Source organism: Podarcis bocagei (assembly GCF_964188305.1).
Source record: "Podarcis bocagei genome assembly, chromosome: 3".
NCBI classification, from domain to species: Eukaryota; Metazoa; Chordata; class Lepidosauria; order Squamata; family Lacertidae; genus Podarcis; species Podarcis bocagei.
Window position 1 is genome coordinate 2,650,962 of NC_138127.1, and position 24,244 is coordinate 2,675,205.

Genomic DNA, 24,244 nt, shown 5'->3' on the forward strand with positions numbered 1-24,244 from the left:
TTACAGTAAAACTGAATTCATATCTCTTTGCATAGAAGTCTCTTTGCATATGGGAATATTCACAGGTAAGCTGAGTCTAGCATGGCAGCCTACGCTTTGCTATAGGGTTGGCATTGGAGAAAAGTAGGGGTTTGTGCCTTTAGCAGCTGTATGGCAGGCAGAAATTCAATAGGTTAATCCTTTCCAGTATGGAAATACAATTATGGGAAGATGTGCATTTGGTGCCAGGCGTTTGGAGCAGCCAGCAGAGAGGCAAGTCTTCATTTTAGAAAGAGCCCAGCCCTGAAATGTTTTGCAGTGTCTGAACATGAGCAGAGTACATTTTGTCAGCCACTTGCGTAATCAGACCTTGCTCTCCCCATACTTCTGAAACTATGGTAGAATGCTTCCATCCAAGCTATGGCTTTCGCAGAGGCTCTTTTCAAGCATTAACCCCTAGATGTAGGCTTCTCCTCTTAGCATTTTATCCCAGCACTGGATTTAATGCAAAGCAGATGGGTAGCAAAATGCAATTAGCCTCCTAGACGCTTGCACAATATAATAATATATAATAAAATCACACTGACCTATTAAAACAGATTTTAAAAGACGAAGGGAAGAGTTAGGTTAGGTGAGCAGGAAAGCAAGAGTGGAACCCATAACAACAACATCGTTGAAGCATTTGTATAAAATAAAAGAGATGAGCAAATGCAAATAGGCAACAGATTATTAGTAGTATTATTAGGAACACAGAGAACCTATTTCACCAAATTGGATAATTTCTGCAAGCCATGTCTGGCAGTCTAGAATGAGAAAGTTCTGGGTTGTTTCTCCCGTTCTAGGTTATTATTTGTTCTCTAAGCATCCTGAAGTGCTCTCAAGGCTCTTGCTGTTTTGTTTTAAAGTTGATTGAAGCATTTTTGTTGTTATCAGACTCCGAAGCAAATCTTTTACCAGTTGCCTTAGTACGTCACCCCATCCCATAAATCCCAACTATTGGAGAGAAAATGATAGCAAGTGTTTGCGTGTTCGTGTTCAGACCAGATACCATCATCAGTGCTGACATTGTGTCTCTTAAATCCTAGTCCATTGCCACCTCTTAATGTTCTTCGATCAAGGTTTCCCTTATTTATTTGTTTATTTCTTCTTCTTCGTTTAGATAGGGGAATGAATAATGTGGCTGTTTCCTTCCCTTCAGAAGGGCTTTAGCCCTTTGTCCCATCCTATCAATGAACCAGCAAATAATTTCCAGGGACCTTGCAGTATGACAGTTTCACGCACAGTGTCACCGGCGACGGCAATTGCAGATTTAAGACCCGGTAAACTTTACAGATGGCAGCAGGCTATAATTGCCATGAAGCCCGGTACAATGTTGGAATCATTATGTGCATGACGTTGCTAAACGAATCCTGTTAAAATCATGGCTGAGAGGGATGTGTGTGCCTGGATATAAGAATAGCTGGCCTTTATTTGACGGAGAACTTGGCAGCCTCAGAGCTGATCATCATCCCTGCAAGTCTCCTGTTAAATGGAGGAGTCTGTAGCTTTTCTGCAAATGACAGTTTGCCCAGCACTGGTACATTAAAAAAATCTGTAAAATCCATGGCTTTTTTTCAGGCAGGACTTGGCATAACTCAGTTCCTGCACTTCTAAGGTGGGTTCCGGCACCTTTCAGGTGGGTGCCATTGCCATTGCTCTCCCCAAGGAAGTTCGCTTGGCACCTTCATTGTACACCTTTAGGCGCCAGACAAAAAATGTTCCCTTTTAACCTGGCCTATGGTTGACTTGATTGGCATCCTATGCCCTTTTAAAATGTGTGTGTGTTTTTTAGGGGGGGTGTTACTGGGTTGTTCTTTTTATTTTGATTATATATTTCGTGCTTTTATATTTTGATTTTGTTCTGTGAACCTTTCCGAGACCTCCGGGTATAGGGCGGTATATAAGTTCAATAAATAATAACAATAAGAGAACAAGGGAGGCGTTCATGGTGAGTTGCGGCACCTCTTTTTTCTGGAAAAATAGCTCTGGTGAAATCCAACCCTTGGGCGTTTGGCTTGAAATAAGAAAAGAAAGTAAGACCACTTTACATTGGTCTTCTGTCATCAGCCATTGGTGCTTTTTTTGATATACAGTAATGCTTCTCCAGAGCCAGCCCAAGGCATTTTGCTAATTTTCAGTGGGTTGCACTAGTTACAAGATAGTGATGTGAGGAGCCAAACCTGGACCAGGCTCCTCATATTCAGAACTCTTTATTCTCAGATTACTGACAATTCACGGTTATGATCTGTCAGCTGGCCTCACACCCACTAATCTGTGCTCCATATTTTATTCTGAAAGTATAGAGTCGTGAAGCAGTATCCCAGGGTTGCTGAGAGTAGGATGCCGGTTAAGTTTCCTTCATTCCGGAATCAAGATCTCTTAAGTGTAGGTTACGGAAGCAGGTTTAATTATTTTCCTAATTGTACCAATTTTTCACTGAAGGGTGGCTTGAACTATATGCATCCTACACTTCTCCTCCAATAATGGTTTTCCGTTCAAAAGCTCACCTCAGGGTAATTCGGTCACATGCATTAGGTCTCTATGGAGATAGGTTTTTTCCTTTTTTGTATAATTAAGCCTAGCACAGCTTTGCATTTTCCTGCTTTATGCTAAATTAATACCTTGACTCTGCCTTTCAGCACGAGGCTCTGGTAAAAAGGTAAAGAGACCCCTGACCATTAGGTCCAGTCGTGGCTGACTCTGGGGTTGCGGCACTCATCTCACTTTATTGGCTCTGGCAGTGCACTGTTAATTGAAAGCACCTTTATCAATGGGAAGTATTCAGGAGTAATGTCTGCCACCCTAAGAGAGGCAGGGTGCACCCTGGGGTATTAGGTGGGCAGGGGGCCTGTCTGAACTCAAGTTAAGCCTCTGACATTCTAGCAAAACCTCGAGTCTGTGCAGCGAAGTAATTCCGATTGAATAAAGTTTATCTTGAAAGGATTGCAAGATAGCGAAGGTCTTGCGAAAAGCTTTGCAGCTCAGTTTCTGCACAACGGATTCAACTTTTGAGCAAAGCACCGCCTAGTTACCTTATCTCAGAGCTTAACAGCGGCTAGGTGCTGAAGTCTTTGAACGTAGCAGAAAGTGAGTAGGAATTTTTGTCCGTAGCAAGCCACAGTTCCTGCAGTGTTGCGCAAGAAACAGCAGGCTTGACAGGACAGAGAGTGAAATACAAAGTCGGGTGTAGGAGGAAACACATAGAAAGAAAGTAGGCAGAAAACAGACTGGAAGTCTAGAAGAGAGTTTTGGCGGAGTATGAAGCTCCGCCACTGGGTAAAGGATGGTTTTTATCAACCTACACTAGTGGCCAAAATTGTGGAAACCTTTAGGAAAAAGTGTATTTCTGAGGTTTAATGGCTCATAGCACCTGATTGGCTCTCTAAACACTCCTGCTCACTGGCTACATTCAAATGAAGGAAACCTACTGTGTATCAACCTAAGCAAATTGTGCTTCCTTTTTCTGGTTATTTGGCTGTAACTTTTGATAGAATGGGATGCGGGTGGCGCTGTGGGTTAAACCACAGAGCCTAGGACTTGCCGATCAGAAGGTCAGCGGTTCGAATCCCCACAACGGGGTGAGCTCCTGTTGCTCCCATAGAGTACCCATAGAGTAGCTTCTTTTAAAAAAATGGATGGTTGAAAATTCTACCAGTATTTTCAGGCTTTGGAGAACAATTGGTGCTGTTCTGTTATTGTGGTTTTGCATTTCGAGTCTTTATGGGGGCTATTCGGCTTTGCACATTGCCTCAAGCCATTTTAAAGAAAGGATTTAGGTATTGTAGAAATAAATGATAATCACTCGGAGGTGAGATTCTGGATTCATTGCTCTCATCAGTAAAAATACTGATGTTTGCTGTTGCGTGTCTCTACAAATAGCGCTAGCTGAAATCCCCCCAAAACCTAATTTTAGTGTGTTCTGGGATCATCTATGCTGTCTTGTTGACCTTCAGAGTTCTGGGAACTGATAGCCTCGGATTAATACCATGCAAAGTCTTTTACATCTTCATCATTAGTTTTAATCCAGGCCAGTTAGGAATGAGGCATGAATTACCATTATGAAGTTTGGCATGTTAATCAGCTTGACTGCATAGGATTGCAGGCTTAAGGATTAGGTAATCAATCATTGCATTGTCAGGGGGTGCAAAATGTTCAGTGAGTATCATTAATCAGATAAGAGCCGTCTGGTAATAACTCACGTAAAGTGCAAGCCTACACAGTGTCTACTCAAAAGTAAGTGCCACTGAGTTCAGTCGAGCTTACTCCCATATAAGGATTGCAGCTTTAGTTATCTAGAGAAAACCCATTCTGTAGTTTATACTGTCACTGACTGAATTAGATATGTCAATATCTGAATTTAAATTAAAGACAGGCATAGGCCATAGGGTTTAAAGTTCAGGCTACAAGGGGAAAGTTGGCCAGTTTGACGCTTTTTAACTTCCAGTTGGTAGACTTAGCCGTATATTTGCAATATTCAATGTTTAAACTTTGACACTGTTTCAGATCAGCTCTGGGCAACATTTTATTCAATATTACCAATTTATTCAAGACTGCCTATTCATTATACTGAATAAAATTATTCAGTAGATGCTAAGAGATGTGAGGAAGAATGAGAGCCCTTCAAAGGGTTATTGGAATTTGAAACAGAGTATTATAATTGGTTATGCTTTCCATTTCTATAAGTTATGATTATTTTATTGCTTGTTGAAATTTATTCATGATGATCTGATAATGGGAATTTTTGTATACTCAGAGACAATATTTATATTATACCATATGTAAGGACATGGCTAGTTTTAATTGTGAATGTTGAAATGCTGTAATTTATTTGTCTATCAAATTAGAGATATGTTTATATTTTTAATTTAGTTAAAAAGAAAAAAATCTAGTCACCAGTGATGTAATACCTTCATCACAAAATCCTTGTTCATTTATAACATTTATGTGTTATAAATAACACATTTATGTGTTTCCCTTTCAAAACAAGTTTGCTGAAGGCATCTTACATATTTGTTTGTTTCCCCCGCTTTTCCTCCAAAAAGCTCAAGGCTTTGTACATGGTTTCATCTTTCCAGCTCTTATTTTATCTTCACAACAACTCTGCAAGGTAGACTAGAATGAGATTAATCAACTAGTGCTATTGTTGGCTTAACAGTAGGGATAATTTCAATTGGTGGAGTCAAATCTTAATTTGTGGAGGCTGAAAGTCAAGGTCACACAGTTGCTCCATTTTTAAAAAAGATGAATTGGTTATTTTATTCATGGGTTTCTGCAATAAGGATTTGAAAAGGAAATATTAATGATTGCCTGTCCATCTAAGCCCATGTGTGCTGGTTTATTCAGAGTCAGAGAGCCTGACCGCATCCTTTTACATCCACAAACATTGATCCTCTATATTAGCATGTGAATATTGAAATATTGTAGGGATGCTCGCTGTCCGTTCCCGTCTAAAAATAAGCTGAAATGTTTGTTGCAAGCCTGTCGGGAGAACTATGTTAAACCAATATTCATTATTCGCTGTGGAAAAGCATCAATAGCATCCCTGGTGTAAGCACATTAATTAGCTGGTTGGGTGGCTCGCATTGCGTCAGGGTGAATTTTCCAGTGCCTTCCCGAGATACTGTTTATGAAAAGAAACAAATAATATTGAAGCATCTCTTCATCTGCACATTGTGATGTCTATAAATAGTTGTTTTCAGCTTCTTCTTGACAAGAGTTTAAATATTCAATATAAGCTTGGAAATATTTTTTAAATGAAAAACAGCTGGGGGGGGAGTAGGAGGCTTGTTTAAAATTAGAAATAAAAATGTGTTTCCCCTTTCAGTAGGGAAATGATATATTTATTATATGTGTTGATAATTACAAGTGCACAAGACTGTGCCCAGGCAATGGTGGTTGAGCCCACAATGTTTTTTCACTAATGAACAAATGAGGATGGGGCTAAAGTTGCCAACTCTTTCTTGGCAGGCCTTCGTGCGTTTAAGGTCTGCATAACTAGGCACACACACACACACAAATTGGCAATCTAAATAATAACAGAAGTAAATTCTATTTTGAGAGAAAGTTTCAGCTGTTGAATTAATGCCTTCCATCAAAGGTGCAGGAGCCATTGCAGGGGCAGAAGAGAAAAAAACAGACAGCACTAAGTTGTACGACTTGGAAAAGGGGGCATCATTATGCAACGATATTATGCCCCTTCCCTCTATCCCACTAGGGCCAATATCCACCTGCCATGAAAGGTAGAGCTACTGTTAGATTACTTCCTTGGTGACTCACATGGCCAATCTGCTCTCGTTTTTAATGCATACTGCTATTAGAATTGCACTGGGTGGGTTATTGGGGTATTGCTTCTGGTTTGCTTTTAATGTTGTGGTCTTGTTGTGAACCACCCTTAGACCTCTGGGTATAGGGCCGTGTATAAGTTGAAACAACAACAACAACAACAACTGTTTGCTTTGCCAGTAAAAAGCAATGTACATTGTTGTTTGGTTAGGCATCTTATACTTTTATTTGCTGCCAGATCCCAAATCTCTTTAAAAGAATTGTGTTTTAATGTTGTAACCCACCGTGGGACCTTGGGGTAAAAGGCAGGTTAATAATAATAATAGGAATCAATGTACTGGCAGGGAGGGGTACAGCGATCAGCACGTGTGAATAATGTAGAGCATCTTCACTTAGCCATTACGTTAGATTTACCAGATGTGGCAAACTCCTTTAAGACTTGGGTGGAAGAGGGAATTTCAGCGGGTGCCATGGCAAGCTACTACACCAGCCCAAATGCCCTCCCTTCTTCTTCACAGCCCTTCTGATTGGTGGCTCACACACTGGCTGGGATTAACAGAAGAGGCACCTGTATTGACTGAGACCTGCATGCAAGAGCTGGCCATTTTGCTACGAGTAATACCCACCTGGGGGACGCAGGTGGTGCTGTGGGTTAAACCACAGAGCCTAGGACTTGCCGATCAGAAGGTCGGCGGTTCGAATCCCCGTGACGGGGTGAGCTCCCATTGCTTGGTCCCTGCTCTTGCCAACCTAGCAGTTTGAAAGCACATCAAAGTGCAAGTAGATAAATAGGTACCACTCTGGCGGGAAGGTAAATGGTGTTTCCGTGCGCTGCTCTGGTTCGCCAGAAGCGGCTTAGTCATGCTGGCCACATGACCCGGAAGCTGTACGCCGGCTCCCTCGGCCAATAAAGCGAGATGAGTGCCGCAACCCCAGAGTCGGCCACGACTGGACCTAATGGTCAGGGGTCCCTTTACCCTTTACGTTTAATACCCACCTGGAGCCACTGGTTCACACCGTTGAGTGATTTCTTGCAATTCCATCAGTCTGCGGAGGGTTTGGTCCATTTGGGTGCTGTGTCACCAAACCCAATATGCCATTTGCCAGCCTTCTTGCTTCCTCTGTCTCAGTGCTGCCCCTGGCAGAACTCATCGGGGAACAGGATGCAAGTCAAAATCCAAATAGTACCTCAGATTAAGAACTTTGCTTCAGGATGAGAACAGAAATCGTGCAGCGGCGGCACGGCAGGCCCCATTAGCTAAAGTGGTACCTCAGATTAAGAACGGACCTCCAGAACAAATTAAGTTCTTAACCTGAGGTACCACTGTATCCTCAAGTGTTCAATACAGTTCTGTTGAAACTGACATCAAAATTATTTCCTCAGGGTAGAAAACCCCTGAGCTTTTCCTTCTTCCTTGGTCTCTTGAGGCAGCTACCAAGAGGCTTTATTGAATTTCAGAAGGTGAACGTTAAACCAGCTCTTTAACATTTGGCAGATTTCAAGAACCGCTGTGTGTTGTTGCTCCACTGTTTCTGTCTGGGACATGCATTTGTATGAAAAGGATCGAACAGTTCAGACAGAACACTCAAGTTGTAAATATCTCAGAAAAAGAAATTTTAATGAATGTTCTGCTTTCTTGCCCTTACAAGTTATGTACTGTAGAAGTCTCACTGTACCTGTATGTTCATAACTGGAAACCATGTTGGGTGGTTGCCCTTTCTTTCTTGGTCCATGGCACATTGGGTTGAGGAGAATTTTATGGCTTCAGCTTAGACACTTATAAGTTGAATTCCCAGGAACTCCAAGTCTTAAAAGCTGCATCTCGTACGGTACAGCCCTGTACATGTTTGCCCACAAAACTCTCTGGGCTTGCTCCCAGATAAGTGTGCCGAAGATTGTATTGATAACATATGCAGTTTAAGTGCTTTTTTTTTTTGCATTTACTCATATCTATAATTTGAATGGACTAGTTGAGTATGTAATCAATGAACTGGCACTATGAGGTTTTTGTCTGCAATTAACAATGTTCAAATAGGGGATCACACTGAAAGCACGAACGGCCCATGAGATGATTATTATCCCTTTCATCTAGTGTTTATTTTTCAGCAAATTTCCTGATGAAAGACAGGGTTTCATAAAACCTACATGCTTGCTCCCTGCCTTCCCATCTGCATTTATCATTCCCCTTATTTGATCGAGTCTCTGATCCTGGATTTGTCTGCATTCGCCTTTATCAAAAGTGTAAGGAAACTTCAATAAGAAGACAATCGGCTGCTTCCCTGCCCTTGCCAATCATAGCTTTTTTGTGTATCATGTCTAGATTAGAAGACAGAACGCCATATTCACCCTCTAGTCCTTACCAGTTGAGGAGAGATGCAGATGATGACTAGCATCTATTACAGTGGTACCTCGGGTTACAGACGCTTCAGGTTACAGACTCCGCTAACCCAAAAATAGTACCTTGGGTTAAGAACTTTGCTTCAGGCTGAGAACAGAAATTGCGCGGCGGCAGCAGCAGGACGCCCCATTAGCTAAAGCGGTACCTCAGGTTAAGAACGGACCTCCAGAACGAATTAAGTTCTTAACCTGAGATACCACTGTATACTGGATGCTTTGTGATGCTGCAGGCCACTGAAATAATACATTCTTTCCCCCAGAGAATTCTGGGTACTGTAGTTTACCCCATCCCCACAGTGTGAAAATTCCCAGCAACCCTTAGCCCACTACAGTACCCAGCATTCTTTGAGACGGGAAATGTACATCGAATGTACTTTAAAGATATAGTGTGCAGCCCAACGAGAATGAAGCAAGTGTTAAGTCTGATTGAGAACAATGGATACAATCCAGCCAATTCACTGGTTTCCATGGGACGGATGTGCAATGCAATCCTAGGCATAGAAGTAAAATTCACATTTCCCACAATATTCAGTGGGACATGCTCTCAGATAATAAGCGGGAGTAAGGTATCCGGCTGCAGTAGCTTTCTTGCTGTTATCAGTAAGGTGAATCTTCCCCATTGTTTGCAGTGCAAAGCCAATATGGTGCCCCTCCTTCCCAACCCCGGTGAAGTTTTGTCAGGTATCACCTGCATCCAAATTTTCCCTCACATAAAATTCAGTGACCCCTGAATTTCAGTGTCTCTCTCTCTCTCTCTCTCTCTCTCTCTCTCTCTCTCTCACACACACACACACACACACACACACACACACCACTTTGCCTGTATACACACAGTGCTTTATACTGAATTTCTGCAGGTTTTTTTCTTTTCCTGTTCATAGCTTTCAGTGATAGCCGGCCCTGAGAAGTGACAAATAAATAATTGGAATAACAACAACAATTTAGGATTCCAATATATTTCACATCTCAGTTTGATTTTAAGGTGCTATATTGTCTTCAGCAGAGTTTCAAACACCGATATTCAGTGCAGTTAGTGGGTTGGAGGAAAATCAACACCAAAGTCGCACATACTTAGCCCCAACCATTGACGTCATTATCAGAGTAATTGTTTCAGCCATAATGCCCAATGGGACCGCTGGCGAGCATTGCATAAGGTCAAGGCTGCCAGTGTGCTGGCCTATGGCACTGTTTGAGTGCCCTCGGCTTCTCATTGTTCAGATCTAATTAGAGGGCACTGTAATTCAAAATCAATTCATTTCCTGCTGGTTAGTAACTAATTCTCCCATCAGTGTGAGTCAAGAGATTATTTTTGCAGGTTAGAACTTTATTTAAGCTACAGTTGCACCTGAGACCAGCCGTGTGTGCAGGCGATAAACAACAGGCAAGAAGCAGACATCTTTCTCAGCCTTTCGTGTTAGTTAAAAGAAAGGTGCTTTAGTGGAGAGGGAAGGATCTCACATGGGTGATGCACCGTACCTGAACCCTGCAAAGGCAAAGCCTACCGCAGCAATGGCACAGAATAGAGCTATTTAACTTAGGTTGTTGTTGTCGTTTAGTTGTGTCCGACTCTTCGTGACCTCATGGACCAGAGCACGCCAGGCACTCCTGTCTTCCACTGCCTCCCGCAGTTTGGTCAGACTCATGCTGGTAGCTTCAAGAACACTGTCCAACCACCTCATCCTCTGTCGTCCCCTTCTCCTTGTGCCCTCAATCTTTCCCAACATCAGGGTCTTTTCCAGGGAGTCTTCTCTTCTCATGAGGTGGCCAAAGTATTGGAGCCTCAGTTTCCGGATCTGTCCTTCCAGTGAGCACTCAGGGCTGATTTCCTTCAGAATGGATAGGTTTGATCTTAAGTTACAAAATGGTAAATGTTTCTAAATTGCTTGTATGTAAGGACAAAGATGGGACGCGGGTAGAGCTGTGGGTTAAACCACAGAGCCTAGGACTTGCCGATCAGAAGGTCGGCGGTTCGAATCCCCGTGACGGGGTGAGCTCCCTTTGCTCGGTCCCTGCTCCTGCCAACCTAGCAGTTCGAAAGCACCTCAAAGTGCAAGTAGATAAATAGGTACCGCTCCGGCAGAAAGGTACCGTGCGCTGCTCTGGTTTGCCAGAAGCGGCTTAGTCATGCTGGCCACATGACCCGGAAGCTGTACGCCAGCTCCCTCGGCCAATAAAGCGAGATGAGTGCCGCAACCCCAGAGTCGGCCACGACTGGACCTAATGGTCAGGGGTCCCTTTACCCCTTTACCTTTAAGGGCAAAGATGGCTTGCTTAAGCTATGCAGTCCAAGCTTGCAGCATCCATCCTAGACCTTCTTACTGGCAGGGTTTGCATGGTGGAAAAGAGAGGGCAAAAACCCTCCCAAGGTGAAAGGTATGCGACCTAGCTAAGTTTGGCAGGACAGCTTATTCTTTGGTCTTAATCTCTTCCTGCATCAATTAGAGTTAAACATCTTTGTTATATGAGATTGGAAGTATCCCCCAGAGAAGGCAAAGACAACCTCTCCCAGAAAACATATCATAACCCCCCGTTATGCCTATCGGTGTGGTTGCTCGAAAGCCATCAGGCAAGGTCCCTCACTGGTCTTCTCAAAGGCTTTATTATTGGTGCAAAATATTCAAAATACCTCTATTCCATGTCTTGCTCACACACTAGCAGAATCTGAGAGTGGGCGGTCCTTAAACTTTCCCCAGCAGAGTAGTCTCTTGACCCCCAACCGACACCTCCCCTCTCTGCACAAAAGCCTACTGTGCAGGGAAGGCTTGGACAAAGGGGGACCTCCCTGCTTTGCTCAGGCACGGTGTCTTGGCTCTTTCCTGCATCCTCCGAGCCCTGCAGCTCTTCCCCACTAGAGGCGGGGCTTCCTTCCTCCACTGAGGAAGTGCTGCTTCCCACAATTTTTTGAGGCTCTCTGTAATCCAGCTGCCCTTCTCCCTCTTGCCTCTAAGCTGATGGCAGTCCCTGACACCCCCTTTCTCTTGAGTACAGTGGTACCTTGGTTCTTGAACTTAATCCGTTCTGGGAGTCCATTCGACTACTGAAACCATTCGAAAACACAAGGTGCAGCTTCCAGTTGGCTGCAGGAGCTTCCTGCACTCAAGCAGAAGCCGCGTTGGATGTTCAACTCCGAAAAACGTTCGCAAAGTGGAACACTTAATTCTGGGTTTGCGGCATTCAGGAGCCGATTTGTTCGACGGCCAAGCCGTTTGAGAACCAAGGTACCACTGTACATGCTTCACTTAATCTAGTGTAGGGGAGTTAGTTTCCTTTCTTTGTTATAATGGATTGTACAAGCCATGTTTTATTATTAGAAGGGAATGCCTTAGAAGAGGCAGGAGCAAAGGGAATGATTCTTCTCATATTTATGTTATTGATTACGTTTTCCTGTGTTCCGCAATTTTTTTAATTTTCTCAAAGCATTCTACACTGCCGTTTCCCATTTATTCTCATGACAGCCCTGTGAATTTTCTCACATTTTGGAGAATGTGACTGATCCAAAGTGAGTGCCATGGCTGAATAAGTACTTGAACCTGGATTTTCCCCGTCCAGCTCCAGTTCTCTAACTCAGGAGTAGCCAACATGGAAATTTCCAGATGTTATTGGGCTAACAGTAAGGCGAAACTGATAAGACAGAGACCTGGTGGGTGGTTTCTGGACACGTGTTGTGGATTTATTGATTAGTGCGTGACCTGCTAATTGGTTTACGATCCAACTTAGCTCTTTACAGCGGTCCGGCACGCTTCCACTCAGCTGCGCCTTCTGCTTCTTCCAGTCACGCCTAGCAGAGTAAAACACAGCGGCAAAGCTGTCACGTAGCTTCCGACAAATACACAGAGCACCAGATTGTCCATTTACAGCTCTTTATTGCATCATTTCTCAGAAAACTCCAGGACTTCTCGCAGCCATGACAAGCTGCGTCTTTCTCCCTCAAAAACCGAGAGGAACAGAACGAAAACTCCTCCCAGCTTCCAAAGCTGACGTCAGAATGTTGAGGCATCATGGGAACACCTTAACCTCTTAAGTTCCGACTCCCACACGTGTTACCTGCTAACATTTTGCATGTCCTAAAAATAGAGAACATGCACGGAAATATGTTAGCAATCCATGGTTCGTTTAGGGCATCCACTTTTTTTTGGCAAGAGGACTGTGCAATAAGATTGAAATACAACAGATGCAGCTTCTTTAGTATGACAATGAAGGGCAGGTGGTGGAAACTTCACCTGTTGAATTTGCATAATTCCTGTGGCTGTTTAAAGTTTGGTAGTAATCCAGAAACAGAAAGCTACACCCAATCCACAGCTAACACAAGAGAAAAATATTGTAAAGGGTAGAAGGTGGTGTTTTAAATTTAGACATCTGCTGAGTTTAACAACACATCTTCACAAGTATTCTTTTTCTGTAGCTCTTTCCAGGTATAATAGATAAGTTTTCCTCTCTTCAGAAGTTCAAAGAAAGTCCAGCTATTTTCTAAAAATGAAAGCTATGGGTGCCCCCCCCCCGCACCTTTTTTTTTGCTGTGTACCAATTCTGGAAAAAAAGGACTTCATTCCCAGGGAAAAGATTTACTTCTTGTTGTTTGAATACTGGAACGATTATGGTCTGGGTGGTCTCAGAAATTTAATTTCTGCAACTTGGTACTGTGTGATCATAACACATTTTCTTCAGAAGGATAGAATTTCAAACTTAGTTTATTCAAAATATTGCACACACAAGCCAACAGATTTAGAGTCATTGCAGCTTGAATTTATAGAGTGTAATCATTAGCATGTTAGCAGTTTCTGCAGAAAATCTAATTCATTAAAGCATTTTCTGAAGAAAAAAACCAATAGCTTTTTTCTTCTTCTCCCAGTAGAAATTTTAAAAGTGTGACTTTAAGCACGACAGGTAGTAGTTTAATCATGTCAGCATTATTTAAACACATTGCTTTTGTTCATTAATTAGTGCAGCTTCCAGCTTTGCTTAGTTTTACTGTGTAGTTTGGCTGGTTGTGATTTTTTTATATTTTTTAAATGTGGCATCATGTGCTGCTAGATGGTGAGCCCAGTCCGATAATCCTCAATCTGCTCAGGGCTGAGTTGGATCTGCCCTTTCATATATAGATATTAGACGGGATAAAGGTACCCCTGCCCATCAGGGCCAGTTGTGTCCAACTCTAGGGTTGTGCGCTCATCACGCTCAAGAGGCCAGGAGCCGGTGCTGTCCGAAGACACTTCTGGGTCACATGGCCAGCGTGACGAAGCTGCATCTGGCGAGCCAGCACCAGCGCAGCACACAGAAACGCCGTTTACCTTCCCGCTAGAAAGCGGTCCCTATTTATCTACTTGCACTTAGGGGTGCTTTCGAACTGCTAGGTAGGCAGGAACTGGGACCGAACGACGGGAGCTCACCCCGTCACGGGGATTCGAACCGCCGACCTTTTGATCGGGAGCTCCTAGGCTCTGTGGTTTAACCCACAGCGCCACCCGCGTCCCTATATTAGACGGGATGCATAGCCTTAATAAAAAAGCAGTGCAACAAACAGTAAACTGTGGACAGCCGATGTTTACAGATGCAAACCCCATGTACTTCATTCAGCATCTGAGATCTCACTATGGGTCTCTTCCCTTCCCCAACCAAGGTTTTTTAGTAGTGAGACTCCAAATTCCATCACTCCCAATGATCAGGGAAGATGGAGCTCATCTGAACGGCCAGCGTTTCCCAACCCCATCTCAACTCTGTTGACCTCTCTGAATTCCCCAATAAAAGAATAGCAGGATTGACACTTTGAAACAAATTAATCCCTTTTATACCCATGTTTAAGATATTGGGAATCCCCAGGCTAATTGGAATTCCAGGCGCAAAGTGTTTGCATACGAGCGTGATACATCCATTTATAGTATGCGACCATCCTCCGAGGCAGTCTCAGCTGGCAGTGAAATCACCAATTTCCACTTTGTGTGAATGTTTGCGCCGAAAGATAGCAAGATACAAAATCATTTCCCGCTCACTTGATTAAGTTGATTAAGAGAATTATCTCAGTTGGCAGTTTTTTTTGTTTGTTTCAAGAAGGTTAGGGAAATTACCTACCCATTGATTTTTCTTGTGGAAACTTAATCGCAGGTATTGGTGTGTGAATACAGATGTGAATATGTTATTTATAAGAGTGAGCAAAAAAATTAATTAGAAGAATATTTTTTACACAATCCCAGTATTGGAGAGGGGGGATCCACTCTAGGTTCAGGAATCAGCTATGAGATCAAAAACCTTAGGTTTATTATTGTTACACCTGAAACTGGAAGACTTCGTTTTTCACTGAGAGCATTTGAGATGCTTGTCATTAGATATTTCCCTGCCCGTTATACCACATGGCGTTCCAACTTTGCCAGTTTAATGTTAGTGCACGTGAGCAGGATTAAAAATGAACCTATTTTTGTTTGCAGGTGACTTATTTTTAAAAATTGTGCCTGGACCTTTGCACAGACATGGCAAGGCAGATCCCTGTGGGCAGTAACCCGTTGTTACTTGCTCATTCAATTGCTTCCTATGCCCACTTAACTGTAAGCGCAGCCCAGCTCTTTGGCTTCCCTATTTTCTGCTCTCTCTCTCTCTCTCTCCAGAAGTGAGGGAAAGCTGCAGGCAGGAGCGATTAGAACAGGAATGGGGAACCCGTACCCCTTCAGGTGTGTCTCTTTTGTAGGAAACATATACAGTGGTACCTCAGGTTACATACGCTTCAGGTTACAGACTCCGCTAACCCAGAAATAGTGCTTCTGGTTAAGAACTTTGCTTCAGGATGAGAACAGAAATCATGCTCCAGCGGCACAACAGCAGTGGGAGGCCCCATTAGCTAAAGTGGTGCTTCAGGTTAAGAACAGTTTCAGGTTAAGAACGGACCTCCGGAACAAATTAAGTACTTAACCCGAGGTACCACTGTACTCTTTTTAGGCGTTCTGCGTTTTCCAATTTTTGGACTATAGCTTTCAGCATCCCTGGTCATTGCCCATGCTGACTGGGGCTGATGGGAAGGTTAGTCTGGGAACATCTGGAGGGCCACATCCTTGAGTTAGAGCATACTTGAAAGGCAGGCAGCACAATTGCCAGGTCTCTTCCTGACAGGGGCCCCGGTGATTTTAACAGCCGCATGGTAGGCAGAAAATTGAAACCGGGACAGCATTTCGTCTCACGAGGGTGCCGCAGCAAAAAAGGCTACGTCTGTTGACGTTCTGCCTGCCATGTGGTTCTTCATGGCACATAACTTGGGGGGAATTGTGGTAACTCTGCATGAGTGTATTCTGCCTGTTTCACTGGATTCACATACAGTAGTACCTCAGGGTAAGTACTTAATTCGTTCTGGAGGTCCGTTCTTAACCTGAAACTGTTCTTAACCTGAAGCACCACTTTAGCTACTGGGGCCTCCCGCTGCCACTGCGCCGCCGGAGCACGATTTCTGTTCTCATCCTGAAGCAAAGTTCTTAACCCGAGGTATTATTTCTGGGTTAGTGGAGTCTGTAACTTGAAGCGTATGTAACCCGAGGTACCACTGTATTCTATTTACAGCTCTCTGAAGAGAGTTGCAAAGGAAACCTTCAGAAGCGTAAGAATTAGTATCTCGTATCAGTTTGAGCCTATGCACACGGGCGGCAGCAGAGCCCGAGGTGTTATTTTATTTCAGCAAGTACTCCTTCTGGTGCTAATACGATACATGTCAACATGCCTTGGCTTTTCATTATCAGCTTGAATGAAGCTAGCAACAAACTACTCTAAAGCACACTCCCCACCCCAAAGAATTAAGAGTTGAGAATTACCCGTCTCTAGAAGGGTTCCCAGGCCGTTTTCCCATGAGGCCCAGTGCAGAGTGAGCCTATTCATTAAAACAAGGCAATGCCCAGGTCTGTTAACTCATTCACAGATGCAATAGGACAGTGTCTTCCGAGTCTGTGCGCTGGGAATTGTTCAGTCACACCTGCAGCAGAAATGGGACAGACATACCCATCCTCCAAACTGGGAGGAAAGACGACCAGAGCAGTGGGTAGGTGCATTCTGCTCAGAGCAGCTTCACCTTATTTATTTAGCTCGTTTATATTCTACTTTTCCTCCAATCCAGGTTGTTCAGAGCAAACTTTCATCTCCAACCCCTTTTTATGTCCCTCGTAGATTTGACCCGATAGGTACTGACTGGCTCAAAGCAAGGGCCCACCTGCACTAGACATTAAAAGCGGTTATCGTGCCACATTAAACAGTCATGGCTTCCCCACCAGAGAAGAACTGGAACCATACTTGGTTAAGGGTTCTGAGAGTATTGTCTTCATGGGACTACAACTCCCAGAGTTCCATGAATATAAACTGTTAAACCACTCTTGAGAACTGTAGGAAAATAGGGGTTGCCTTAAAAAAAGGGACGCGGGTGGCGCTATGGGTTAAACCACAGAGCCTAGGACTTGCCAATCAGAAGATCGGCGGTTCAAATCCCCGCGATGGGGTGAGCTCCCGTTGCTCAGTCCCAGCTCCTGCCAACCTAGCAGTTCGAAAGCACGTCAAAGTGCAAGTAGATAAATAGGTACCGCTCCGGCGGGAATGTAAACCGTGTTTCCGTGCTCTGCTCTGGTTCACCAGAAGCGGCATAGTCATGCTGGCCACATGACCCGGAAGCTGTACGCCGGCTCCCTTGGCCAATAAAGCAAGATGAGCGCCGCAACCCCAGAGTCGGTCACGACTGGACCTAATGGTCAGGGGTCCCTTTACCTTTTTAACTTTCACTACCGTTAGCCAACCACAGTTCCCAGAATTCTTTGAGGGAAGCCACGGCTGATACCGCTTTAAATGTGTAGAGCAGATGGGATCCCAGGGAGGTGCATGGTTAAAATTTGGACTCCCAAGTCCTACCCCAATGCTCTAACCATTACTCCACACTGTCACCGACACACAGGAAGAATTGCACATATTTTTAACAGCTCCCATGGCTACATTACAGAGCTAGTTACAAAATTAGTTGCCCTCCTTTTCCTGCCCCCCTCCCCAATAGGAGAATGACCTAATTATATCCCCCCTGGGACGGACCTACAGTGCATGCACACTCACTCTCTGATGCAGGATTAACTAGTTCTAGGTAAACCTACGCATTAACTGTAATGCGCCATGCGCTACTTTGGTGACAATTTTTACGAATGTTCTTAGTCCTGGCATCCCTCTGTCTGCTTCTCCTCATCCCATCGCAACTAATTATGGTGTACAAGAGAATGTCTTAATTAAGGTAAAGGGACCCCTGACCATTAGGTCCAGTCGTGGCCGACTCTGGGGTTGCGGCACTCATCTCGCTTTATTGGCCAAGGAAGCCAGCGTACAGCTTCCAGGTCATGTGGCCAACATGACTAAGACGCTTCTGGTGAACCAGAGCAGCGCACGGAAACGCCGTTTACCTTCCCACCGGAGCAATACCTATTTATCTACTTGCACTTTGGCATGCTTTCGAACTGCTAGGTTGGCAGGAGCAGGGACCGAGCAACGGGAACTCACCCCGTAGCGGGGTTTCGAACCGCCGACCTTCTGACTGGCAAGTCCTAGGCTCTGTGGTTTAACCCACATCAAAATAAAGCTGGCATTTGGGACCATGACTAACTGAATCAAAAGTTTTGCTTTTCCCAGCTTGCCTCCATCTTGTCCCCAATTCTGTCTCTTGGTCTGCCATCTTCTCTAACTGCCTAGCTGACAAGGGTTGGCAATCAAGGACAGGGAAAGGTCAAAGTCACCTTTTCACTCTCTCCTGCCTGTCTGGTCTTTTGGCTCCACTCTCTTTATCCTGAGTTCCTCCTCCGTCTTGTTCCAGCTTGGATTCAGCCTTGGCTCGCTGGTACTCAAACAGACAATCTCCCTCCCTTTTAGAATAGCCTTTTCTGGCAACGCATTGATCTCTGCTGCGTTTTCCCTCCCAAGGAACTCTACAAGGACGATCCACTGCCCAAACCAAAGATCCTAATGCTACCCACACTCTGCTAATTTATAAATCTTTCTAGGTTTTAGGCTGGCTCTGCTGGATTGTCTTTTCAGCAGAAACAGAGCCAGAAAGGCCACAGAGCAAGGAGGTTTTCCTAGTAGCAGGTCTAACTTCCTTCTGTCAGTCTTGTTCCTGAAGGGTTTACTTTCTGAACAGAAATAGGTTTCAGAAATGCAGTCACGTGCCATGAGCAAGCATTGTTGCGTAGTAGTCATACCTCAGGTTGCAAACGCTGCGGATTGCGCATTTTCGGGTTACGGACCGCACCGAATCAGAAGTACCGGAACAGGTTACTTCCAGGTTTCAGCACTCGTGCATGCACAGAACTGCTAAATTGCATGTGCAGAAGCGACGAATCGTGTCACCTGCGTGCGCAGACACGGCGCTGTGGGTTGCGAACGTGCCTCCTGCACAGATCACATTTGCAACCCAAACTATGACTGTATGAATTTTTAAAATATGCTGGGGGGGGGGCGGTGTGTGTGAAAGGAGAAGAGACAGCAACCGCGAGGAAATTGAAACTACTCCCTTTCCCCTAAGTATAATTTCCATCATGGCAAAGTGCATCCTTCTTAGAAATACTGGGCACCCATAAGGTGTTTGCTTTCAATGAAAATCACAAATATGGGAGTGGCTTTCATTTTCAAGTAATTAAAAGATGTGTAAAGAGGAAGGAGTTGGACCTATCAGCCTGGTGCGCATGTCATGACGGCCAAACCATGCCTTTGTGCAGATGTGTTGATCCTGTGCTCCTCTCCCAGTCCTGCTGTGCTTTCAAGGCTAAGCAATATCTTGATTGCTCCAGGTCGTCATAATATAAAGGAAGGGACAAAATGAGACTGGACAAGCAGAAATGGCAAAGGAGAATGAATATAGCTTTCTGTTCTCCCTTTGGATAGCCGATATGTAGGCACCCATGAAATTCAATGCTACAGAAGGTCAGACAGACACACTTTGTCTTCATTTCATAAATGGACAATTTCATGGTTATTAGAATTCATAAGTAAGGCCAAAAGGAAAGAAAAAAAGAGAAATGCAGCCCTGATGAAAGCCAATAAGTCTCAGGCTTCTTGGCATAAGATGACAGCAGCTGGAAATAGCTAATTCTGTTTGATTTATAATATTATAAATTCTGCAGGCACTTTATAGAATTAGAGCCAAGATGTCATCTTCAAAGGGACCCAAGGCTACAGACTCAGAAATAGTTTGACTGAAGTCAGCTGAGTTACAGTGGTGTCCAATGGGCAAGAGAGTGAAGCACTGAAAAAACCAAATATTCCAGTAGGGCTAGGGGTGCTTAAGGCCTGGCTCGTACCATGCATTTTATACTTCAATACACAAAGGGAATAATACAGAGGTTACATTGCCTCCCAATACTTTCATTTGTGTTTCATTTTGCAGTTTTTCCCCTACGGAGATGCTTCAAAGTTTGCCCAACATGCCTTTAGAACCTTTGATAAGAATGGCGACGGAACCATTGACTTCAGAGAATTTATCTGCGCACTATCTATCACCTCAAGGGGCAGTTTTGAACAGAAACTAAACTGGGCCTTCAATATGTACGACTTAGATGGAGATGGAAAAATCACAAGAGTGGAGATGCTGGAAATAATAGAGGTGAGATTTTACACACACCATCATAGAATTGTACAGCTGGAAGGGACCTCAAGTTGTCCCATACTGGGGATTGAACCTGCAACCTTGCCATTATCAGCTCTAAGCAACTGACCTATCCAGGCTGAATGAACACTGAAAGCCTGTTTCCAGTATTCTGTCACACGTGACGTAAGAAACAGCTTTTAAAAAAGGAAACCGTTCTGTGATTAGTTTTATAGTTATGATTATAATGTCAATTCCCTTGGGGCCTTTGTGGGTAAACTGTCAATCCTAAGCATATGTGCTCCAAAGCAGAGTAGACATTCAATTTAGTGACCTTCCTTCTAGTTGATGTGTAGAGTTGTAGCCTAAATAAATTTAACACAGGATGGGGTTAAGAAGATAAGAGCATGTCTGACCCCCAGTAACTGGCAATGCCAAATGCAGGGCATAGTCACTGAGTGGGCTTCTTAATTTTGTCCTATATACCTGACATCATTAAGTCCCATGAGAAATAGAAAAATGCTTCTGCAGTAACTGCAAAACTTGCTCTCTGTTCCCGGCCCTCTCTGGCAGATGCATCCCCAGTAGTTCTCTCACTGTAGCCTTCCCATTTCCAAAAGCCAAATGTTGAGCATCCCCTAGACATTATCTCTAGTGGTTTGTGAACTTCGCTGCAGAATAGCTGATGCTCATGCAAGATTCTCACTAGCTTATGAACACTATGTAGCAAACATGAAAATACTCGTTGGTATAGCAGATCAGCCTCCCATAATGCATTTCATGTTTCCTGCTTAACTCTTTAGTTGAAATACTTTAAATTTAAAAGTGCAAGACTGCGCAATCACAAGTTAAGTTGCAATGCTATGCCCATTTACTTGTAAGTAAGTGCCACTTAACTCAACAGGACTTGGCTCTGAGTGGACACTGTGTTTCAAAGGCCAGGCTAATCGTGCTGGACCTTATGAACTTTTCTTTCTCTCTCTCTCTCTCTCCTCAAGGCCATTTATAAAATGGTGGGCACTGTGATAATGATGAAAATGAACGAAGATGGCCTCACACCAGAGCAAAGAGTGGATAAGATTTTCAGCAAGATGGATAAGAACCATGATGACCAGATCACACTGGATGAATTCAAAGAAGCTGCAAAGAGCGACCCTTCCATTGTATTACTCCTGCAGTGTGACATTCAGAAATGAGCTCATGTAAAAATGCTTTCATGGACTGCACAGAAATTTAAATGTTCCATTCAGTTTGCAGCTATTTCCACACATACACACACACACAAACAAACAAAACAAAACAAAAAAATTGCTTGGACTACCTATCAATGGACTTGCTTCTTGTGTTTGAAACACTTGTGTGCATGAGAATGTCAATTGCTACAGAATTTTAAAAGTATATATTATAAGAAAAAAAATGCCACGATGTGATGTGTGCAATGTCATTTCATGAGTCTTATTCCTCCGATGCCTGTGCAGCACTTCTATGCTGCAATGAACTATATGCTATTTATTGTTCATGTTTTACTGATGCTAGTTATATGTCTCCTAAACTGGGTAATGTTAGTGACACTGAAAACCCCATGGTAGTGTAAACTGTTCATTAGCAAACATGACACCCTTCTGCTGTATGTAGTGGACAGACAGAGGGAAGCTCCTCAGTTCTTGAGTCTGGTCCAGACATGTGCTCGTACTGTCAGTGAATATTAATGTATTCATTTGCATGACTTTTAGGTTTGCCTTAATTCTTACCTCATTTGCATCCTTTCAACCAGACAAAAAGAGAGAGAGCTATGTCAGAGGAATGAAGTATATGATGAAACCTTCTAAAAAAAGCTAACCCTGCTAAAGTGTTCCCTAAATTGAAAGTTAACATATAAATATATATAATATAAATATATATAAACACATTTAAAATACTGTTTTACTGGAAGTTTAAAAAAGTTTTGTTGGGAGTGTATTAATTTCTGCTTGAAGTTTTCATAAGCTTCCAAAGAGGTTGAAATCAATGTCCCGAAATAAATTTATAACATTTGACTTCTCCTTTGTTTTCTTTTACATGAATAACTTGTCTTTCTAGGGCAGAGAGCATCACTGCGGCTTTCTGTGATTTATAGACTAGTCCACAAAGAAGTCTGTAGAATATTTGGATTTTGAGGCATCTGGGGCCCACGCAAGAAAGCAGATGTATGGCTGCAAGCTTCAGCATTTATGTTCCAATAAAATCACTGAGTTACTTCCAAGGTGTATGTGGAACTTTAACAACCCTGTGCATTTCTGCTGAGAAATCAATCCAGTAAGATTTACTCCCAGGAAAGTGCTATAGGAATGCAACCTAGATAAGTCAGATAAAACGCAAGTAGCTGAACTGTGGACCAAGTAAGGACTATCACACACACAAAAATCATTAAGTTTTGGTATGATTCTGCAACATCAGAAAAATGTATCTGAGAAAACCCATGGCGGAGCACTCCTAACCAAAGCTTTCATCGTGGATGCTTTGATATTTTGTGATTTACTTCTTATGGCAAGACCCAAAATTTCAATAGAGGGCACTAACACAGTTTAATTTCACACTGAAGCAAATGGGAGATCCACCATTGCTAGCACTGGCAGCCCACTTCCAGCCCTCTTACCCAAACCCAGCCACCACACTAGGATTTTGACCCAAACAAGAATCTCTTACATTAGCCATTTTTTGTTTTAAAAGCTAGTACAGTGTAGTTAAAGGGTTCTGGACAAGAACCTGGAAGACTAGGGTTCACATCCTCAGTCATAAAGCTTAGGACCTATCTCGCAGAGTTGTTACGATAAAAAAAAAATGGGACAGGGGGAGAGATGCACACAAAGAACAATGTATGCCTCCTTAAGTTCTTTGAAGGACAGGTGGAATATACATGCAATAAGCAAACCCCACATTCAAGGTCATAGGGAACCAACTTATCATTAATTTGGCCAATGTGAGACAGCTAGCTTCAGACAGCCAACACAATCTAACAAATGAAATCTTCCTCACTAGTTACTGTCAGATGGGTACATTTTATCATTTATCATTGTAAGAAAGTCAAAGACTTCTGGGAAATGGTTTATAATGAGCTGGGGGCGGGGAGTTAAAGTTAACTTTTACCAAAGAACCAGAAGCCTTTCTTTTAGGAATAATAGAGCAGGAGACTGAAAGACCACAAAAAACTGTTTATGTATGCAAGCAATGGCTGCCAGAATGATTTTTGCAGAGATGGAAAGAAGGAACTGTCCCAAGCAAGGAAGAACGGCCAATAAAGTTAACGGACTATGCAGAACTGGCAAAATTAATGGGAAGACTAAGGAATCAAGAAGAAAGAATTTTCAACAAAGAATGGGGGAAATTTGTGGACTGTTTCAAAGACTGTCGTAAACAACTAAACACACTGGCAGCATTAATCTAAAAACAAGCAATTAAAAGGGTAATTTAAAAGTAGAGAGGAATAAAGTAGAAGTGGGAGATGCAGTTTTGGAAATGATTTTATATGAAACCACAGAAGGGGAGTCAAATTGAGTATGTACTGATTTACATGTGATTATTGTTAAACTGAAAATTGGAAAATAAAATTTACCAGTTACTGTCAGGTGAGATGTCAGGTAGGTGGGCAGAAGAAGCTGCAATTACCTTCTCTCCCGGCTGCAGATTTAAAGCTGTAAAAAGGAATCTGTGAGTTACAACCGGGCAATGTTAGGGAAGGGATCCTTGTGCCCACCCCAAATCCATTCCAGTAAGTGACTGAACAAAGTACAACTATTATGAAGTGAAACATTTTATCACTTGTCTGCAATACTTTCCAGAGTGTGTACCTGTCAAAATTGCCCTAAATAAAAGCAGTGTGCAGGAACTATGCCATGCACTTAATATTATCAACAAATGCCTTCAAATTGCTACCAATGGAACAAAATCCTTCTGAATTAAAATAGGCCACGCTTCCAGAGTTTCAAGCAGGGTTCACA

General features: G+C 43.2%; 2 protein-coding genes and 1 long non-coding RNA gene across 4 annotated transcripts in view; 2 read left to right on the forward strand and 1 right to left on the reverse strand.

The window, feature by feature from the left end:
- The window catches only part of VSNL1 (visinin like 1), a 110,577-nt gene extending 88,274 nt beyond the window's left edge, over window positions 1-22,303 (forward strand). Inside the window, exons 3-4 of the mRNA XM_081189263.1 lie at window positions 20,070-20,285; window positions 21,266-22,303. Coding sequence (XP_081045389.1) covers window positions 20,070-20,285; window positions 21,266-21,463 — 414 coding nt within the window. The 3' untranslated portion in view covers window positions 21,464-22,303. The remainder of the gene's footprint in view (window positions 1-20,069; window positions 20,286-21,265) is intronic.
- The window catches only part of LOC308584511, a 158,734-nt gene that overhangs the window by 72,206 nt on the left and 62,284 nt on the right, over window positions 1-24,244 (reverse strand). The gene's annotated exons all lie outside the window — the stretch shown is intronic.
- Window positions 1-24,244, forward strand: part of GEN1 (GEN1 Holliday junction 5' flap endonuclease) — a 90,315-nt gene that overhangs the window by 6,598 nt on the left and 59,473 nt on the right. The gene's annotated exons all lie outside the window — the stretch shown is intronic.